The 20501-nt window shown below is 49.3% G+C and overlaps 1 protein-coding gene across 1 annotated transcript in view; it reads left to right on the top strand.

Moving 5' to 3' along the window:
- The first annotated feature begins 4338 nt into the window (after positions 1-4338).
- MYO1C (myosin IC) overlaps positions 4339-20501 on the top strand; it is a 29629-nt gene continuing 13466 nt past the window's right edge. Inside the window, exons 1-8 of the mRNA XM_010189482.1 lie at positions 4339-4356; positions 12511-12570; positions 13979-14134; positions 15199-15314; positions 18421-18619; positions 19506-19586; positions 20016-20195; positions 20398-20496. Coding sequence (XP_010187784.1) covers positions 4339-4356; positions 12511-12570; positions 13979-14134; positions 15199-15314; positions 18421-18619; positions 19506-19586; positions 20016-20195; positions 20398-20496 — 909 coding nt within the window. The remainder of the gene's footprint in view (positions 4357-12510; positions 12571-13978; positions 14135-15198; positions 15315-18420; positions 18620-19505; positions 19587-20015; positions 20196-20397; positions 20497-20501) is intronic.

Here is a 20501-nt window from a genome sequence, read left to right as displayed (position 1 = left end):
AGATCCATTAATATAAAAGGAAAGAGGGTAGAAAACAGACAATTCTTAGCAGAGCTAATGGTGTGGGGAAGAGACTCTGCTGGTTACTGAGCCTGTTGCAATATTCAGTGGTGGTTCTTTGGCAGAACATTGATTTACCCAGTTACCGAGCAGTCAGACGTTCATCCTCTGCTGGAGCAAGGCTTTTTTTCCTAAGCAATGGGCCAAATGTCCTTCAGAACCTCCAGATTCTGCTCTAGGGTGTCACAGGAACGCGAGGCATTTGAATCAGTTTTCAGTCAGCATGGTCTGGGCAGCAGGACACGTGTGATAGGTTACAGAAATGTCTATTTTTTGTTTAAGACGTTCGTTCCTCTGACCTGCAAGAGGAAGGGCTCTCAAATTCCTGGCCTGTTTAGGGTGGTTTGTTTCCCATGGTATCTTTGCCAAGTGCTTTCTAATTATGGAGTGTGTTCTTCTGTAGTTGCAAGGCAGAAATAATGAATATTATCAAAAATCCAGAAAAAAAGGTATGCATCAATAGGTGAACTTGACATCTTTTGCTTCTGGAATAAGGTAAATGTGATCCACGTTGATTTTTGAACAGCATAAACCCAAGCCAGCATCTCTTACCTCCAGCTTTATATTGTGGGGTGGAATCTGCACAGCAGAGGGGAGGACTGGTTTGCTGATGCCACTTGCACGGGGCCAAACTCCTGTGTTTTGCAGCAGAGCCGCTGCTGGCGGGTGTAGCTCAGCGAGTCACGCACCGCTGTGAGCCTGTGGGAGCCGACAGGAAAGGTTTCCAGTGCCCTTGCTTTGAATGTGGAATTGTATGCAGGGAATCAGCTGCTTATCAGCGACGCGCAGAGCAATCCCAGGGCTCTAATCCGGGTTTGAATGAGTCACTTTGAACTGGCGAGGCCTGGAAAACCTGATTCATGCCCCTGCCTGTAGCAGTGGTACAGACCCAGCCAGCCATCCTCAGCAGAAATCACAGACAAGGGCTGGGCTTTGTTGCTGGAGAGGAAGAGCCTGGTTTTATCACCTTAATAGTCTGGGATTGAGATGTTTTAAATCAAAATTGTGTTGGTTATCTCTGCTTTTCAATCATTATTCCTCCCAATTTAGGCTAACCCACACGGAGGAGTGTTTTCCTCGCTAACAAGAGTTGGGCAGTAGGTTGGCTGCGGAAAAAAAAACAACAACATTTGGGGTAAAGTTCTTCCCAGGGAATAAATAAATAAAAGGCTTTTCCTGCATAAAAAAGCCAAGGGAAATGTGTAAAAAGTGAACAAACAAAAAAATCCCCAAACAAAACCCGCCAAAAAAACCCTTCTGAATATTTGGCTCTTGCATATCCTCCCCTTACGTGGTGTTTTCAGTGTTCTGAGAAGCATTAAGAAGTACAGACTTGGGGAAGGGTGAGGGTGTTCGTGTGCAGGTAACTCTGTGCTAATACATTTTAAATGGTCACAGGAGTTTTGCTGACTCTGTTGTTCGGCTGCAGCTGGGCTGATGTGAGGAGTGCTGATGGAGAGCTGCTCTTCTCCTTCCGAGGAGTTAAAGCCACCAGGCTGCAGTTCTCATTGCACTTGGAAACTCCTGGCTCAGGGCTGGCTGCTGGGATTCAGTAGTGGCTGCTGTGGCTCGGTTTGGGCAATATAACTGAGACTGCCTTTGGTGTTAGCTGTGCTCCTGCGCTGAGCAGGGCTTTGGAGTATTTTCTATTCCTTTCAATGCTCTAAAAGAGACCAGTGCTAAACCCACCTCTGAAATGTGTCCTGTGGCTGCCTCCATCCATAATTCACCTAATTCCTCAGTTGGCTGACAATAGGAAATGAGTATTAAATAAAAGCCATGCCAAATAGAGCTGTGCAGGAATCCAGAGGTACTGTGAGTGATTTTTCAGACTGGACTCTGCTGAGGGCAGAAGAGCTCTTCAGAAGCGACATCCAAGCGTCATCGCCGACCCACGACACGTTCTTCCTGCGAGGAATGATGTGCAGCACAGCGCAGGACCTCCGGGATCAGCGCTAGGCCTTGGGTCAGAGGTAATTAAAGAGCAGCGCTGCACCCAACCGCTGGCAACATCTGCGACGGTGCCTTGGTTTTAAATAGCCTCCAGTCTGAGCAGTGGCCACGCACGGCCTTGTTTTGCTTCGCTTGCTTTACTTTAAAGCTTTTTAGCTTTTTGCTTCGAATTATTTTACTTGAAAGCTTGACTTTGCCCTCACTGTAAGAGAATTTGAAAAGTATCTATGTTTGATAATAGGGGAAAAGATCCTAAAACCCTCTTCAAGCAGAGCTGACTTCAGATTGTGCCAGTCAGGAAATATCAGCAGTCGAGCTTGGGAATGATTTCATGGCTCTGTGCGTTCAATGGTTAGAGAACCTGCCCGTTGGTGCTGCAACATTTGGATGATGTTGCCACGTGGGACTACTTAAATGGATTTCAACAGCTGAGATGCTTGTAGATGTAGGTTCTGTGCAGGTACGTAGAGGAGGGCTTACTCAGCGCTGCTGCCTGGGGTCCTGCAGTCGGATCTGATCACCTAAGGGCCAAAGAGCCTTTTTAGAGAAAGGGATTGCTTTATTGCTGCTTTCTTCTGTTATTGTATTATCAGGAGCAAAGCCTTCCCTGCTTAAGGAAAATAATGCCTTCCAAGAGTCTTATGGCAGTGAAAGGGCATTGTCCCGTTTGCCACCTCTGTTCACCTGCTCGCAGTAGTGACCATGCGATGGCAGCTGAGGTTGTGTGACAGGGACGCCGGTGCGGTCCCTAAATTCCAGAAGTGTTTGAGCAGATGCGAGAAAGGACCCTGCAGCAGTCTCTTTTCAGAAGACCACGTGCAGCAGGAAAGCTTATGTTCCCATTTATTTTGATCAGGTTCCTGTGGAAAATTAGGTATTGTTTGGATCAGGCCCATGTTTGCTCAGTGCAGATGTGACCGTCCGCATTCGGAGCAGATGTCCTCTGAAGATTCAACGGGTGCATTTGCGGTGTTAGACTAAATTTGAGACCCTCCTAACTGTGGGTGCAAGCGAGCTGTTTTACCTTGTGTGGTGCCTTCTACCCTGTGGATAAACCTTTCTCTTGCTTGTAGCCATTTGCCATGCTCTTAATTGTAGAGCCCTGTATTACAGATCACTTGGAGAGCATCTGTAACAGATCTGTAGCTTTATCAGTTTATCTGTAATTTGTTTTAGGATGGACACACAGCTTAGACCATTGAGGAGCAAAATAATTAATAGAATCACAGGGTGATTTTAGGCTGGAAGGGACCTGTGCTGGTCTCTGCTCTGACCCCACTTCAGAGCAGGACCAGTTTAGATCAGGTTGCTCAGACATTGCCTGCTTGCGTCTTGACTAACACCAAGGGTGGAGTTTCACAACTTCTTGAGGGCTCTGTTCCAGTTTTGACAGCACTTACTGTGAAAAAAAATAAGTCCTCATCTCACACTGGAATTTCCCTTCTTCCAGCTCGTGTCCATTGCCTCTCGTCCTTTCGCTTTTCCAGCCTAGCGAGGGCTGCACATACCTTGGGATTTTGGTCAGAATGCCATTAATTCTTAATTTGTGTGTGACACCAAACCCTGATGGCCTCACAGAGAGCTGAATGTGCTACTTCTGTTTGCAAGGGCTGGGGACTAAGGACAGCGGTGGCTTGGCTGTGTCCTGCCAGGAAGGTTTGCTCTGGGTTGTGCTGGTTATTTTGTGACCAGGACCTCGGGGACCTCCATGCAGAGCCGGGTGTTTTGAAGGTGGATGCCTCAGAACGTTTCTGGAATAAAATACTGCTGAGCCAATGTGCTCAGTCCTTCCAAGGGTAAACTGTGTCTTAGCCCTGGGCTCTTTGTGGTCCTTAATTTGCTAAGAGCGTAATTAAGATTTTGCTGCCGTTGGGAGTGGGTTCGGGAGCCCTCTTGATGCTGCCGCTGCCGTTTCAGTGCAAAAACTTGCCGTAACGGAGCGTATCCTGTCCTGCTTGCTGTGGTTTTGCGCGCTGGGCTCTGCACCAGGTTTTGCAGCGCCTGCGATTGCTTTTCTTCCCGTTTTTCCCTGTCACTGGGCAGCGGGAACTCCGCAAGCAGAGGGCAGCTGCCTTGCTTTGGGCTCTTTGGGAGGGGAGGGGAGTTTCTCTCCCTTCTCCTTGGAAAACGCCCTCTCCAGGATGCTCCAGTAAGAGCCGGTGGGAGGGAGGGAGGGAGCTCCGACTGCTCCGAAAATGCCATGAAAAAAAAAAAAGAAAGAAAAAGGCAACTGACAGGAGAGAGAACTTGTCCTCAGATTCCTGCTTTTTGCAGCAGCGTCAGCTCGGGCTCTGCAAGTGCTGTAGGAGCTGGCAGGAGGCAGAAATGAAGTTCAGAGGCGCGGTAAGGTTTGCTGAGCTGTTTTGGTGGTTTTTGCAGCTTTCGGAGATGTGTTTAGTCTGCAACCAAGGGAGATAAATTTTCAAGGTTGCAGCAGGGAAGTGAAATGCTTCAGCCTGCTTTGGGACAGACCCTTTCCTTGGAGAGTTATGTGGCAGGGGTTGAAACAGGGTAAAAAACCAAAACCCCGGGAGATAACGTGTTTTGAGGAGGAAACCAAGGTGGGAGTTGGGAAAGTGGGAAGAGAGGGGGAGAGCCGTGCTCTGCCTTAGGGGACAAGAAAGGGTGGAGCTTTGGCTTGACTGGAAGCGATGTGAGGATGGGAATGTACCGTCCTGGAGCTCGTGTCCTTCCCTGGGACGTGGGCTTCTTGCTCTGCGCCTCCCACCCTGGGGATCGGCAGGAAATACCTGCTGGAGGACTCGCTGCCACTCAGCTCCTCCGGGGTGTATTTACTTCAGCAAAACTTTGGCTGTGTTTTAGCAGCAACCAGAAAGCCTGGGTCTGCGTTCTGCGTTGCAAGGAAACCACCCGGAGCTTAGGAAAGTGAGCGTGTGGCAAATGATTGAGAAGGCAAGGGTTGGTACCTGGAAAAAGGGATGAGTAAGAGAGGAGGGAAAAAAATTAACAGAGAATGAGCGCATCATGAGCTTCCTGTTTCTGTGTTGTAACACAGGGAGAGGGACATTCAGTTAACCTGAAAGTTGCCAAAGAGGTGCAAAGTTTATTTTCGTAGGGTGCGTTTAGCCTGGAGAAGAGAAGGCTGAGGGGAGACCTCATCACCACCTACAACTGCCTCAAGGGAGCTTGGAGAGAGGTGGGTGCTGGGCTCTTCTCCCAGGTGATGGGGGAGAGAACAAGGGGAAACGGCACCAAGCTGTGCCAAGGGAGGTTCAGGTTGGAGATAAGGAGGAAGTTCTGTACTGAGAGGGTCGTCAGAAGCTGGCACAGGCTGCCCAGGGAGGTGGTGGAGTCACCATCCCTGGATGTGTTTAAAGAGCGGGTAGACGAGGTACTTAGGGATATGGTTTAGGGGGTAGACAGGAGCGGTTGGACGTGATGATCTCAGAGGGCTTTTCCAACCGAGCCATTCTGTCATTCTGTGTGACTGGGCCATGGAATTCACTGACTGGGAGATGTCGAGGATGGGGGAACGTTATAAAAAAGAGTGTATGTGGGCTTTTGTCTGAATGTTCAAGGCTTGAATTGGTAAATTTACCAGAATTAGGAAGAGAAGGATTGAAAACGTCATGTCTGTAGATTTAAGCCTTCTGGCAGTTGAAGAGGAGTTAACATGGCACCGGAGCATCCCGTCCCTGCTCAGCCTCAAGGTCTTTGCGTGTTTTCCCACATACTCTGGTGCTGACCTGAGAAAGGGTCTTGGTGATGAAGGGAATTGCAGAGCTTCTGGAGGACCCGAATTCCTCCCTGTGCAGCGCATTTGGAGATGAGAGGTTTGTGTGGATCCCTGTTGGCATGAAGGAGCCAGCAAACCCCTAGAGTTTGTAGAGTAGAGCCAGGGTTTTGGACGCGATGCGTGTGAGCGCGATAAGCAGCGATGCTGTCTAGGGTGGTGCTCGATGTTCTCCGAGAGAGCTCGTGGGTGTGGAAGTGCCCTCGGCGTGCCCTGGGAGTGCACTGCAGTGCGTGCTCTGCTTGGAAAGTTTTACTCTTCGAGAGACATCGTGGTTCAGAATGGTTGTGAGGGGCCTGCGCGATCCAGGAGGTGGGAACGTGCGGTTGGGGTTGGCCAAAGTGCTGCAGGATTTGCAGCGGGAGAGGCGAAAGGGGAATACGGCAGCGGTTCCCAACGAACAGGGAACTGTGTGGGCCAGTATTTCAGTTCCTGCTCCACTCACCTGCTCGTCTGATCTGGAAATCAATGGTAAAAGGTATTGGGGAGGGCAGTGATGTGAGTTTTTGCTGTTTGTCTCCTTCAGCCGCTGTGGGGTGCGCAGGCCGTGACCTGAGGTGTGATCAGCAGCATCTTTTAACGGGCAACAGCTTGTGCCGTCTGCTCAGGAGCAAAAATGTCAGCTCCCTAAATATAGAAATTCACTGTATTTACTTTTCCAGCCTTGGGGATCTTTCTGGTTTGCCTCCTTCATTTTTCTTACTGCTGTTTTATTCTTAGCTTGTTGATTGAAATACCAGCATCGCCTCTTAGGGGTAAACATTTTCCTTCTCCTTCAAATCAGTTCTTGTAGCTACATTTTTCTTTTCACTGCTAATTACTTCTCTTTTTTCCCTGCCTTACTTCCCACCCCCCAAACAAAGTGAAGTCTAGAAAATATAATTATATTATCAACATTGAGCAAACGATGTTACCTTCTTGCCATACAAATCTCTATGGCTTTCTTTGGTTTCTGGTCCATCATAATTTGCATTTCTAATTCACAGTTGAGCTCCTTAGATGGATTCTTCCTATTCTTTATGTTGCAAACATCAAATGTCGTTGATTTCTATGTTAAGAGTGAGAATTAATTGTAGCAACGTCCACACCTTGCATTATTATTTTCTTTTTTCCAATAGATTAAATTTTTGCTCTCACAGTTCCAGCTCCCCGTGACCTACATGCATTTGATAGATGCTTCAAATGATGCACGCAGTGTGAGACATGGCTCACATTTTCCATGCGGCTTTGCATTTTAGGGTGGGAGATTAAATGGTTCTGTGGCTTGGGATGTGCGGGATACAGAACTTTCACTTGAAGGCAGTTTGCTAGTGGGGACGTAACAGATCTTTGTGAGAGCAGAATAAGCCTGTTTTCCCTATATTTCTGATTATTTTATGTTTTAATGTATTCCAGTTTTTCTTTACTTCAAATATGGAGGACTTCAAAATGAAGAGTTTACGAGAATTAGCCAAGGAAGTAGCATTTCTCTCTCTTTAATATAGTTTTGGAACAGTGTATTCTGTCGTTGAATCCCTTCCAACACGGGGTTTGGGTTCGGGAGGGAAGGATCAGAGAGGGAGAGCCAGGTTCTGAGCATGGGCAAGTGCCCGCTGACTCCATGCATTCCTTTGCTGGCCATGTATTGCTCTAAAAGAAGCAAAAAGAAAGAAATTATTCTGCTATAAATGGTCCTGGAGTGGCAGCTGCTGACTTCCGAGTTAAAGTTGTTCCCTTTAACTCTGCGGCTCTGTGCCGTCACGGTTGTTACCTGGTTTTGATCCCATTTGGTCGGACAGTTCTGATTTTTCTCAAGTTTTCTGCTCACAACGGCTTAGCACCTTGTGGAAAGTAACTCCCCTGGGCCTACATGAACGCAAAATAAAACCTTTCCTTTTGGTATTTCATTTTTGTAACTGAAGAAGCCAAATTCGTGGGATTTGCGTCACATAAATGATTGTCTGAGCTCAGGTAGCTGCAGATAAATCCATGTGGTTGGTTGCAGGGGATTTTTTACGTGAGAACCCTCTTTCCATCCCAGCTGTTGACAGAGAGATCTGTGTCCAAAATGTGCAGCTGATTCTCAGTGTGGCGAGGAGGAGGAGGATCCCAAGGGGCTGCACGGCAGTGTCAGGGCTTCGCTGGCCGGCGCCGAGTGCTTGACTGAGATCCCTTGATTCACATCCACCTCCGTTGTTTTCGTCATTGCTTTCTCCCTGTAAGAGGAAAGAGGAGCTATCCTGTTCTGCACCTCAGGAACTGGGGCCCTGGATAAAAGAGTTGATTTTTGTCTGCTGTCTAGCCCGTGCTGTGTCCAAACCCTTTCTCAGGCTGTTTCTCAGTAGAAATCTGAGGAATTTTTTTTTTCCCTTCCTGCAGCTTGGCATGACAGTGAGGAATGTCATCCTATCCAGGAGACAAATGTGTTTTCACTGCCACCTCCCCACGAGAAGTTCGTTCTTGGTTCAGACTTACATTGTCTTCCAGAATCTAATCTGAATTTCCCTTCCCACTTGCGGTTGGTCCTTGCCTGCTCTTCCGTTCCTGGCTTTGGGACTATTTCTGGACCCCGCAGATCCATCACCGTGCACTCGATACTGAGATGCAGATGCCTGCCCCTGCGGTCAGCAGCGCTTGTGTGTCTGCAGTTGCTGTGCCACCACTCAGGTGCCCCTGTGGGAAAATCAAGGCTGGGAAATGGTGGTGTAAAAGACTCCTTCCTGCACTCATATTGGGCTGCTCTGCGGTGCCAGAGACCGGCCGGTGGACAGCTTCTTGCTCAGTTCACATCAGCCCTGTGCTCCTGGCAGAGTTGCTCTCCATCTTCCATCACAGAATAAAATTTCCCCGACTGAGTGACTCAAGTACTTTGGATTTTGTTGTGCGGAGCAAAAGGTCTTGGTTTTCCTTTTGGGCTTGTATTAGATCTCCGAGTCCTAACAGAGGAAAGTATTGTACTTTGGCATTTAGCATCGTTTAAAAGACAAATATATCTTTGCACCTTCGCTGTAAGATGTCAGGGACTTAGCAGTTCGGTTTAGGAAACTCCTCAGTGTAGTTTTGAGGGCTTTGGTACTCCCAGGAGTTGTTTGCGAAGGGTATTTTCTGGTCTTGTTGACTCTGTTGTGTGAATACAAAGAAAGGCTGGAACCTCAGCCAACATAAACCTGGCTCTGCGGGCTGCGCCGAGCAGCACCGATTTACACCGGCTCAAAGTCTTTCCCCAAATTTAATTACACGGAAGAAAAAGGCATGTGGCAGTAGTAGGGCTTTGGTAATTGCACTGGCTTGGTCCCCACCATTCAGGAGTGACGGCTTTTCCTTTCCTGGCGGTGAGCCACTGTTGTGCTGACGGCTCTGGAGAAGAGATTAAAAGCCAAGAGTGGGTTAAAATAGTGTGGGAATGGGTCCCTTGGAGCTGAACCTGGGCTGCCTTTGAGAAGCACAGTGGCAAAAGTCAGCTCTCAGGCAGCAGCGACCACTGGGACAGGGATTTTAGCGAGGGATAAAAGGTCGGCTTGAGACACAGGCACTCCTGAGCCCACAGGCACCAAGATCAGGTGGAGACTGCTCAGATTTTTGCAATTCCCTGTTGGCAGCCTGCGCTGGGTGTGGAGTTGGGATGTAAATCCTGCACAGGTTGGGGCCCTGAGCCCGGGTCGTCCTTTCCGATTCCTACAGGCAGGGTGCAGTTGCACATGGCTGAGCTAACCCAGCTCCCTGTTACTGTCTTCCTCTTGTCTTTCCTGTGGGTCTGATGCTCACCTTGATCCCATGGCAAGGTCATTGAGCTTGCTGCGTTCATCAAAAGCTACCGGCTGCTTTCTACCTGGTCGCTGTTTTCCTGGTTTAGTTGGGTTACGTTGGTTTGGCTCAGAGATGGGTACTCGCTGGCATTCACACGCACCAGGGGAGCAAAGTCCAAAGGGGGAGGATGTTCCAGTTGGGTGCTGCTGAGCCGTTAGACTGCACTGAATTTGCCTCGCCAAACTTTGACAGGCACCTAAAAACGGCAGGAACCGGCCCTGCCGCCGAAATGCCTGCTCCTCCCGTCCCGTGCCGCCGCATCTGCAGGCCATTGCGAGCGGTTGTGTGTGGAGGCAGTGTGGGAAAATGACCTGGATTAAAAGAATCATGAAACAAATCTGAGTGAGTTTTAATCCATGACAGATTTCCAGCCTAGCGGATTGCACAAGGACCAGCGCGAGGCCGAGGCGCAGCTGCGTGGGGCAGGCGGGGCGGCCCTTTCCCCTGTGCTCCCGCTCTTGGCAGCTTCGAGGACAACCGATTTTCACGAGGAAGGGTCTAATCAGCCCCTCGCAGCCTGTGTTCTCCCACATAGATATACACATCCTCCCTGCCCCAGGGCTTTTGGAGTTGTCCAAGCCGATCCCTTGCACAGCGCGGAGCAGAGGAGGTTGTAAATGAACCTTACGTCAGCCGGGGGCGGTTTGGCAGAGGGAAATCTCTCCGTTGCAAGGATGGGAGCTGGTCCTGTCCACGGGCAAGCTGCTTTAATGGTTAGTTAGCTTCACTGTGACATATTTAACCCCCGGACTGGGTTTTCTAGCATTAATTTCCAGCCACCAGATTTGATGTCTGCCTGCTAACACAAAATAAGCAACATTTGAGTTAATTTATTCAGTGTCACCCTCGTCGTTCAGTAGCAGCATAGGGTCATCGCTATGATGATTTTTTTTCTAAATAGTACCCTCCTTCTCCGTTTTCTTCCCTCTGCGTTACCGTTCTGTTTCCGTTTTGCAAAAAGGATTTATTTTCACCAGCTGAAGTTGCTGGCAGTGCAGGAGTTAACGCTGACATTTTTCAGTTGGTGGCAGACTTGGACATAAGCAATAAAGCAAATGAGCAAATGCTGGCACAGAGAAGGGCGTATTGCTCAGCTGTGGTTTATGACTGATGTTTATGTTTGCGTTGAACTTGGGCTGGGGAGGGTACAGCGCTGCCGTTAAAGTTTATATTCTGGAGGATCTGACTGCGTCAGGTCGACTTGGTAACATGACCGCATCAAGTTATTGCTGGAAAGTTGCGTTTAGGGGGGGTGTGTGTTTGTCTGTTTAAACTGAAAATTTCAGGTAGTGATTTTTGTTCTCGTGGAGAGAGGTTGGAATTGAATGAGAAGAGGAAAACTGAAAGCTCCTTTGCCTGAAACGCCTGTCCCAGAGCGCAATGTTCTGTGCTATGAGTGGGGGCCGTGGCTGCTCCCCTGGGCTGGACGTGTGCAGCTGGGTCAGCTTGTCCTGAGCCGCAGGGATCCACTGGTGACAGCGACGTTGTCTGTGAAGTCTTCAGGATTATGTGAGCTGGGCTGGACAGTGCCAGGGTGGCAGTTTCTCCCCAGTCATTTTGGAGGCAGCTGTGGTTTAAAGCTGTCTTCGTAAACTTGGTGTTTTCTTTCGCTCTTGCCTTTGTTCCCATTTCCTTGTCCAAAACCAGGATTGCACTGCTCTGATAGGAGCCTGCTGATTTCTGAGCAGAGTTTATTTCTATGTGATTTATCCCTATATCTTCTGCAAGTGTTGTCCTTTATCTCACCACCTTCCTTCTCCAGGGCTTAGCCCTTTCCTTTCCACGCTGGCACAGAGGCAGACAAAGCCAACACGGCGCTTTCAGCAAAACGTGGAGGAACTGGCTGGGGCATTTTAAAAGTTTATTTGTGATTGTATCTGCAGAATTCCTCTTAACTTGGAGTTCTTCAAAGCTTAAAAATCGTGTTTTCCAGGCCGTGGCCCTAATCTGACAAAAATAAGACTAAAATGGGAAATTAAAATGATGTTTCTTTGTGGTGGTTGAACCATGACAGTGGATCTGGATCTGAGATTTCCTAGCAGCAAGCTGTAGGAAATACTTTATCTTTCTGAAAGCCACTGTTTTCATGTAATCACTTATGCCCAGGCACTGGGCTTTTGGCAAGGAAGCCAATTATACCTTGCAGAAACAGGCACAGCTGCCTTTGTAACTGATTGGTAAGTGTAAGCAACTACAGACTGAGGGAATTTGGACCTGTTTGGGCCCAAATGCATCAGCGAGTCACAGAATCACAGACCGTTGGGGATTGGAAGGGACCTCCAAAGCTCATCCAGTCCAATCCCCCTGCCGGAGCAGGAACACCCAGATGAGGTTACACAGGAAGGCGTCCAGGCGGGTTTTGAATGTCTCCAGAGAAGGAGACTCCACAACCTCTCTGGGCAGCCTGGGCCAGGGCTCTGTCACCCTCACTGAGAAGAAGTTTCTTCTCCAATTGAAGTGGAACCTCCTGTGTTCCAGTTTGTGTCCGTTACCCCTTGTCCTATCATTGTTTGTCACCGAGAAGAGCCTGGCTCCATCCTCGTGACACTCACCCTTTAAATATTTATAACCATGAATGAGGTCTCCCCTCAGTCTCCTCTTCTGCAAACTAAAGAGCCCCAGCTCCCTCAGCCACTCCTCAGAAGGGAGATGCTCCACTCCCTCCATCATCTTTGTAGCCCTACGCTGGACTCTCTCCAGCAGTTCCTGTCCTTCTTGAACTGAGGGGCCCAGAACTGGACACAATATTCCAGATGTGGTCTCACCAGGGCAGAGTAGAGGGGGAGGAGAACCTCTCTGCCCTACAACCACCCCCCTCCTGATACACCCCAGGATGGCGTTGGCCTTCTTGGCCACAAGGGCAAAGAGTCTCGCCTTTGTTAGTAGCTAACAAAATTTAATCTAAATTTTCTTCTGACCAAGGTTGTTTTTATTTTTCTTTCCTTGCACGCCATCAGTCCCCGAGCTCTGACCACTATTATATCTTGAGAAGGAGCAGAAAGGAACCACCTGACAACGTGAGTCAGCAGAACTCCTCTACGTCACTGTGCAGGGTTTGGGGGCTGGACGGCAGCGTTTGCAAATGCTGGGGTTTGCAAAGTGAGAAGGATTTAAGAATGTGGTCAGGAAACGCAGACAGATGTGAGGCAAATGGTTTAGTACGTCGTGTCTCCTGTCTCTCATGTCTATGTTTCATCTTCTCTGCCTTGTACATCGTCAGTTTGTCAGGTCTGGTTGCCTTTAGTGGGAATCTTCCCTGCAAGTAGCAGCTGAGTCCCTTGGTGTGCATTTCCTGTCCCTGTTTTAGTGCGTGAGGTTGAGTGAAGTAAGAAGTCAGCAGGCCTGTGTTTTCCAGAGCCACAAGGATGGGGAGGGCTCTGGAGAACAAGCCTGATGAGGAGCGGCTGAGGGAACTGGGCTTGTTTAGCCTGGAGAAGAGAAGGCTGAGGGGAGACCTCAACACCACCTACAACTGCCTCAAGGGAGCTTGGAGAGAGGTGGGTGCTGGTCTCTTCTCCCAGGTGATGGGGGATAGAACAAGGGGAAACGGCACCAAGCTGTGCCAAGGGAGGTTCAGGTTGGAGATAAGGAGGAAGTTCTTTCCTGAGAGGGTCGTCAGGAGCTGGAACAGGCTGCCCAGGGAGGTGGTGGAGTCACCATCCCTGGATGTGTTTAAAGAGCGGGTAGACGAGGTACTTAGGGATATGGTTTAGGGGGTAGACAGGAGCGGTTGGACGTGATGATCTCAGAGGGCTTTTCCAATCGAGTGATTCTGTGATTCTGTGATTCCAAAACTGGTTATATCTGACCCACATCACATTGAAAATGTAACCTTTAAAAGAGGGTCAGGGAACAGAAGTTGCTTGATGCATGGGGTAGATGTTAATGTCACAGTAAATTCGGGGGCATGGGATGCAAAAATGCCCATTTCTCATTAGTTCTGAATTTTCCCAGCGTTTTCCCATTGGGTGTCTTGCTAAAGCTTTTGAATTAGTCAGCAACGTGAAGCTGTTTGCTCATGAGATGAATCATCATTAGTCATGAAGGATTCCTTACCTCGACACAACTTCCCGTTGTGAAGTGGAAAGAAAAGTAGACACAACATATCTCGTGTTGCTCCTGCTAAGGGGATGCCTGGGAAAGGAAACTCTACTTTTATTCTCTTTATGAAATGCCCGTTTGATTGATTGATTCCTTTAAAGTGATTGGAAATTCAGCAGCAACTTTTCCCTGACGCTGCCTTGGCTTCCATCAGAGCAGTTCGTATTAACTGTTAGTATGCACTGCCTGGTGTCTTCAGCAGCAGGGGGTTGTTCTGATATCCTCTCCTATTTATAGGTTGTCCGTGGCTAATTGTGGTTAATGGCTCTTGTGGGCTCAGTGAGAACCACAGATATCCCAACCTTCCTCTGCTTTTGGTTGCAGGGAGCGGGGACGAACGGCATCCGTCTGACCATGGAGAGCGCGCTGACGGCCCGCGACCGCGTGGGCGTGCAGGATTTCGTCCTGCTCGAGAACTTCACCAGCGAAGCAGCCTTCATTGAAAACCTGCGCAAGCGCTTCAAGGAGAATCTGATCTATGTGAGTAGCAGGGTGGCAGGAGTGTTTGTGATGGGAATTTGGGCATTTGCTTACAGGGAGACACCCCGTAGCCTTGCCCTGCAGTTGGATTTGGAGGTGGTGGTATCCACCATCTGATGGGCCCCTCAGGTCAAGGACAGGGAATTGCTTGAAAGAGTCCAGCAGGGCCACAGAGATGCTGGAGGGAGTGGAGCATCTCCTGCTGAGGAGCGGCTGAGGGAGCTGGGGCTCTTGAGCTTGGAGCAGAGGAGGCTGAGGGGTGCCCTCATTCCTGGGGGTCCATTGGGAAAGGGCAGTGTCAGGAGGAAGGAGCCAGGCTCTGCTCTGGGATGGCCAATGCCAGGACAAGGGGCAATGGTCCCAAGCTGGAGCACAGGAGGTTCAAGCTGAAGATGAGGCCAGACTTTGTCAGTGTGAGGGTTATGGAGCATGGCCCAGGCTGCCCAGAGAGGTTGTGGAGTCTCCTTGTGTGGAGACACCCAAAGCCCTGGCCGTGTTCCTGTGTGACTGCTCTGGTGCTCCTGCTGTGGCAGGGGTTGCACTGGGGGAGCTTTCCAGGTCCCTTCCAACTCCTGAAATGCTGGGATTCTGTATCAGCTTTAAAGGACTGTGGTTGCTTGTGTCAGAACCAGCCTGGGATGCTGTTGTGTTAGCAGACGTAAGGATGCATTGCAGTGCTCTAGTTGAGGTCTGAAAATCCAACTCACACCACATTCTTCCATTTCACGATTTCACTCTGTGGAGGGCTTTCAGCGACCCCAGGTTTGAACTTGATCCCAAATGCTGTATCAGAAATAATCCAGCATTCGTGCTTGTTAGAAACGGTTTGCAGATGCTGTTTATCCAGCAAGGATAACATGTCTGGTGTAACTCCTGCAATGTCATTATTGCTGCGCTGAGAGGTCACTTCTTCAGCACCCTTGGCCTCTTTGGAAGCCCTCAGCAGCATCCCCAGTGCAGGGCAGCCCTTGCCAACAGCAGACGGCCTTCAGAGCAGTCCTGGCTCTTGGAGAATCCGCTGCCAGACCTCGTGTAACCTCTCTGCTTTGTGTGCTCTTTTTCAGACATACATTGGCTCGGTCCTGGTGTCTGTTAATCCGTACAAGGAACTGGAAATCTACACCAAACAGAACATGGAGCGATACCGCGGCGTCAGCTTCTACGAAGTTTCTCCTCACCTGTGAGTGGCCTGTGGGTAAACAGCGCAGGTTGTGCCGTTCCCACGCAGGCGTGTGCAGCACTGACATGTGAAAACAGGCACATCGGGCTTTTCCTTGTCCCAGAACAGCGCTAAAAGTCACGGGGATATAAAAGATCCGTCGAGGGTGTGGTGGACGGCTCCTTCTATTCCTGTTCCTCTCTCCAAAGACGATGAGTCGCCTTTGCAGGAGCGGTATTTGGAAAGGGAGTTGGTTCCTTCCTGGCTGGAGGAGCAGCCCTGGCAGGACAGGAGTTCATTGTTCCAGGGTTATTTGGGGTCTGCGTGGCCAGGCCGGGAGCTTCCCCTGCCCCTGCACCGCTCCTGCAGCCCAGGGCGAACCAGGGGAAAGGGGGTGCCTGTGCCTGCGGGGGTTTCTTTCCTACCTCTGCTCTTACTGCCTGCCCAATATTTATCTGGTATTTCCCTTGTTGCTAAGAGACCGTCAGCCTGTTGGAACAAGGAATGTATTTATTTACATGGTCTGGCCTGGTGAGCGTTCCCAATTTCCCATTAAAAAAAAAAGTTTGAGGTTGAAAGTTATTTTTGAAAGCATTTGAGGTTTTTTTTTTGTCAGCCTGAAAGAGGAAGATGCTCCAAAGTGCTTTCTTTTGGGGCCAGGGGCCAAATTCTGAGCACCTCTTGGAGGTTTTGTGTGATATTTTCTTTTTTTTTTTTTTTTTTCATTTTTAAGAGATCTTGGAAGAGTAAATGGTATTATTTTTGAGCGCACTATTTGGGTTGTTTCTTATTACTGGCACGTAGCCCAGGAGAGTAAGCAAAACAGAATGCGCTGGAAGCGCAGAGGAGAGAAACGCCATTGCTTGGGAAAGTCTGGACACTTGAAGTTGTACTTGTTATGATTAAAATGTGATCTTTATGGCGTTTCAGGCTTCTTGTCTGGACCTATACGAGGGACAATTAAACCTGGAGACTGCGTTCAAACCTGCTAAGGTCTCCCCTTGATCTAAGATGTGTTGCTACACTGTGTGCAGGGTGCCCCAAATGAGAGATCTGCCCCTAAAAAGTCACTGCTGGTGGCTTGAACCAGCATGGGGCAGATCCTGGGGGGGCAACTGAGGGTGCAGGGGCAGCGGTGCTGCCAGCCTGGCCTGACTCCAGCCTCAGCTCCCCCCAGCTCTTCCTTGCAAGGGGCAGCTGCTGCACAGGGGCCTCTGAGTAAACTCTTACATTATTTGATTTTTTTATGCATATCCCCTCTACTCTGCCCTGGTGAGACCACATCTGGAATATTGCGTCCAGTTCTGGGCCCTCAGTTCAAGAAGGACAGGAACTGCTGGAGAGAGTCCAGCGTAGGGCTACAAAGATGATCAAGGGAGTGGAGCATCTCCCTTCTGAGGAGTGGCTGAGGGAGCTGGGGCTCTTTAGTTTGCAGAAGAGGAGACTGAGGGGAGACCTCATTCATGTTTATAAATATTTAAAGGGTGAGTGTCACGAGGATGGAGCCAGGCTCTTCTCGGTGACAAACAATGATAGGACAAGGGGTAACGGACACAAACTGGAACACAGGAGGTTCCACTGAAATTGGAGAAGAAACTTCTTCTCAGTGAGGGTGCCAGAGCCCTGGCCCAGGCTGCCCAGAGAGGTTGTGGAGTCTCCTTCTCTGGAGACATTCAAAACCCGCCTGGACGCCTTCCTGTGTAACCTCATCTGGGTGTTCCTGCTCCGGCGGGGGGATTGGACTGGATGAGCTTTGGAGGTCCCTTCCAATCCCTAATGTTCTGGGATTCTGTCATTTAAAATTATTCTGAGGAGCACCAAAATCCCCTGTGCTCCGTGCTTCTCCTTTTACAGGATTTCAGGGCTCTTTTTCCCCGCTTTCTCCTATTCTAAACTGATTCTAGAAAACAAAAAGCTTCAGTATTGCCGTTCCAGTGTCAAAACAGTTTCAGGCTAGGCCTGAGCGCTGAGTTTTCTGGGAAGTGCGTCACACGTAGTCATTCAAAGGCAAAGAATGACCCTTGTGGGCTCGAAACGCAGCGCACTACCCAAAGCCATCTGTCACATCCTGTCCTGCTTATAGCCTGCCAGGGGGGTCAGAGATGGGGACCACAAATGGGACCAGAAACGTCTTTAAGCACGGCCGTCCTGTACGTGGTATGTAGGACTGCTGGCTTTGCTTGAACTTACAGTACAGCAAAACCACACCATGCAGTCTAGGAGCAGTTCTGAAATTAAATTTACATTTATTCAACTGTTTACAAAACACTCCAGAGACAGAATTTGGATGGGAGGAGAAGGACTGGATGAATTTAATGGGCTAAGCAGGCAGCTGTGTTGCTAGGTAGCTCGCTGGTGTTGCCTTAGCACCAAGTATTAATAGACTTGAGAAGGCCACGGCGGTTATTTTGGTGTGATTATTTCTAATTAATTGCACAGCATGAGAAGTGGGGAAAAAAAAGAGGCTACTAAAAGCTTGTCAGGTGTATGAAGACAGGATATCTGCTTGATGTCCACATGTAAGACAGCCGAAAATATTGTTGTGGAGGTCCTGTGTGAGTGCTTTGTGAAGGGCTAATGCTCCTCTTTTCTCTGTCCTCTTCCGTTGCACCTTTCTGGTCCTTCTTTGTGCCAGTTTGTCCAATCCTTCCTGCAATCCAAGAGAAGCTGAGAGAGCCTGGGCTCTTCTGGAGCCGCGTTATAGGAGCCAGACAGCAAAGCGTGGTTGTGACCTTCCATGTGTCATCACTTACAAGATAATCTGGAGTAAAGATCGATGGAAAACAAGATGTTTCCTGAATTTAAAGCTTTTTTGTCCTGTGGGACCGATGTTGAGAGCTCATCTATATTTAGAAAAGTCAAGTTATCTGTACTTGAAACAGAAACTCTTCTTAATAAAGAGAGTCAAAAGAACGGTTTTAAAGGAATTTGGTAGATTTGTGCTATCACCCTGCAGAAACTTGACCCAGTGGTTAAGATGTGTATAAAGATGTCACATCTCCTGTCTCATCCCTGGCATGTCCAGACACGTCTTTCTTTTTGGGGTGTCTCTGCTAGGATTTAGCACTGCGGGGACAGCGTTTCCCGTGTGGAAACGAACTGACACCTGGTTCTGGTTGTCCCTCAGCTACGCCATTGCGGACAACTCCTATCGCTCCCTGCGCACGGAGAGGAAGGATCAGTGCATTCTCATCTCTGGGGAGAGCGGGGCCGGCAAAACGGAGGCCACCAAGAAGATCCTGCAGTACTACGCCGTCACCTGTCCGGCCAGTCAGCAGGTCGAGACGGTGAAGGATCGCCTGTTGCAGTCCAACCCCGTCCTGGAGGTAACTCTAGAGCCAGCAGCACGGAAACTTGACGTTGAGTCATCGCAGCGGCGCTCGCATTTTCCAGCTGAGGGGGTGGGTTCCAGCTGGACCCCACTGGCCAGGACCGAGCTGTCCGTGCGGAGCGGAGAGCGTGTCCTGGGAAGGTGGCGTGCGGGCAGATCGGCTGCAGTGCTCACAGGGGAATCCTGGGCTGCTCTCAAGCTGAGGAAACAGCCAGTGGCTGCTACTGAGCTCGCTTGGCTCCTTCCAGCGCCCCAGGAGCCGTTTGGGAGAGGGAGGCACTGGGCGTGGGAAGGGTTCTGGTGTGCAGCGTAACCTTGCGCAGCCAGAACCGGACCCATGGGCTGTGGGCAGCTCTCTGATAAGCGGGGGTGCGTTTCCCAGTGCGGTGGTGTCCTCTAGTGTCCGGTCCAGAGCTGTCTTTGTCATTCCCTTGGATATTTCCGCTCTGTGCTCCGATGTGCGTGCCCGGGAAAGGTGAGCTCCCTGCCGGAGGGGAAGCCTGGCAGATCCGAGTCTGCTGGGATGGAGCCCGCTGCGAGCGGAGCTGCGGGTGGCTGTTAGCAAATGGCTGTGATGAAAGAGGCGGCCTTGGAAAGGCTGTGAGACGTGACATATGTTGTCAGCAGTGAAGTGGCATGAAAAGAAGCTTGCTAGGGGGGATGGAAATGTTTTCAGAGGCGTGCTCCATCTGCAGTGCTTGCACTGAGTAACGATCAGCATTGGATTTGGGGTAGCAGTCTGTTTCCTTCTTGGTTTCCCTTGCAGAAAGGACTAACCCGGCTTTAATGGCTGTAAATAAACAACTGACAGCTTCACCGAAGTGTTTGTAAACAATCTGATTTGATACTTATTTAATTATCTCTAATTGTTTTCATTTCAGGCCTTTGGTAATGCAAAAACCCTTCGCAACGACAACTCCAGTCGGTTTGGGAAATACATGGACGTGCAGTTTGATTACAGGGTAACTTAAAATCTGCTTTATACTTCAGAACTGGTCCCAGTCAAGGTAGATCTGGTGCCTGTGATGGCTTTTACTGGTGTGGCCATGGAGCGACTGTTTTGTATTCCCTTGATGACAACAGAGCCCATGGTAGCAAAGCTTGGTTCCAGGGGATTTTACTGAACACGCTTGCTTTCCTTTCTTCCCTCATTTCTCTACATGAGACTGGGAGATTAAATCCTCTTATTTCTAGGGTATATGTGCACCATGCAAAAGGATGCTCCCAAACTCAGTCCTTCCAAACTCAAATTACCACTGTGTTTTAGCTGAGATAGAGACAGGTCATTTTCTGTCTTTCTGTATCCTGTTTGTCTTTGAACAGACCACCAAGAAGCAGAAATGTTTTCCTCTGTACTGATGAGCTATTTCAATGTCTCTGGTTGGATTTAGGGGGCTCCCGTCGGGGGCCACATCTTGAACTACCTCCTGGAGAAATCCCGCGTTGTGCACCAGAACCACGGGGAGAGGAACTTCCACATTTTCTACCAGCTGCTAGAAGGAGGAGAAGAGGACTTGCTGCGAAGGCTGGGCCTCGAGAAGAGCCCACAGCAGTATCACTATTTAGTAAAGGTGTGCATTAGATGATAATCCTTACAATATTATTATATAGGACCGATACAGTCTCAGTGGACTTTGTACTTTCCTTCCTGCGCTTCAAAAATAACACTGAGATCACTGCTATAGAAGGAGACACATGGCAGAAGGGCACTGAGCGTGAGTAATGTATCTTTGACAATTACTGACTCACTGACATCAAACTGTGTCTGTTTAGGGTCACTGCGCAAGGGTCAGTTCCATAAATGATAAAAACGATTGGAAGATTGTGCGGAGAGCCCTGTCCATTATAAGCTTCAATGACAACGAGGTGGAGGTAAG

The sequence above is a fragment of the Mesitornis unicolor genome, unplaced genomic scaffold (genome assembly GCF_000695765.1).
Source record: "Mesitornis unicolor isolate BGI_N332 unplaced genomic scaffold, ASM69576v1 scaffold2848, whole genome shotgun sequence".
NCBI lineage: Eukaryota > Metazoa > Chordata > Aves > Mesitornithiformes > Mesitornithidae > Mesitornis > Mesitornis unicolor.
This window is presented reverse-complemented; position numbering and strand designations above follow the sequence as displayed.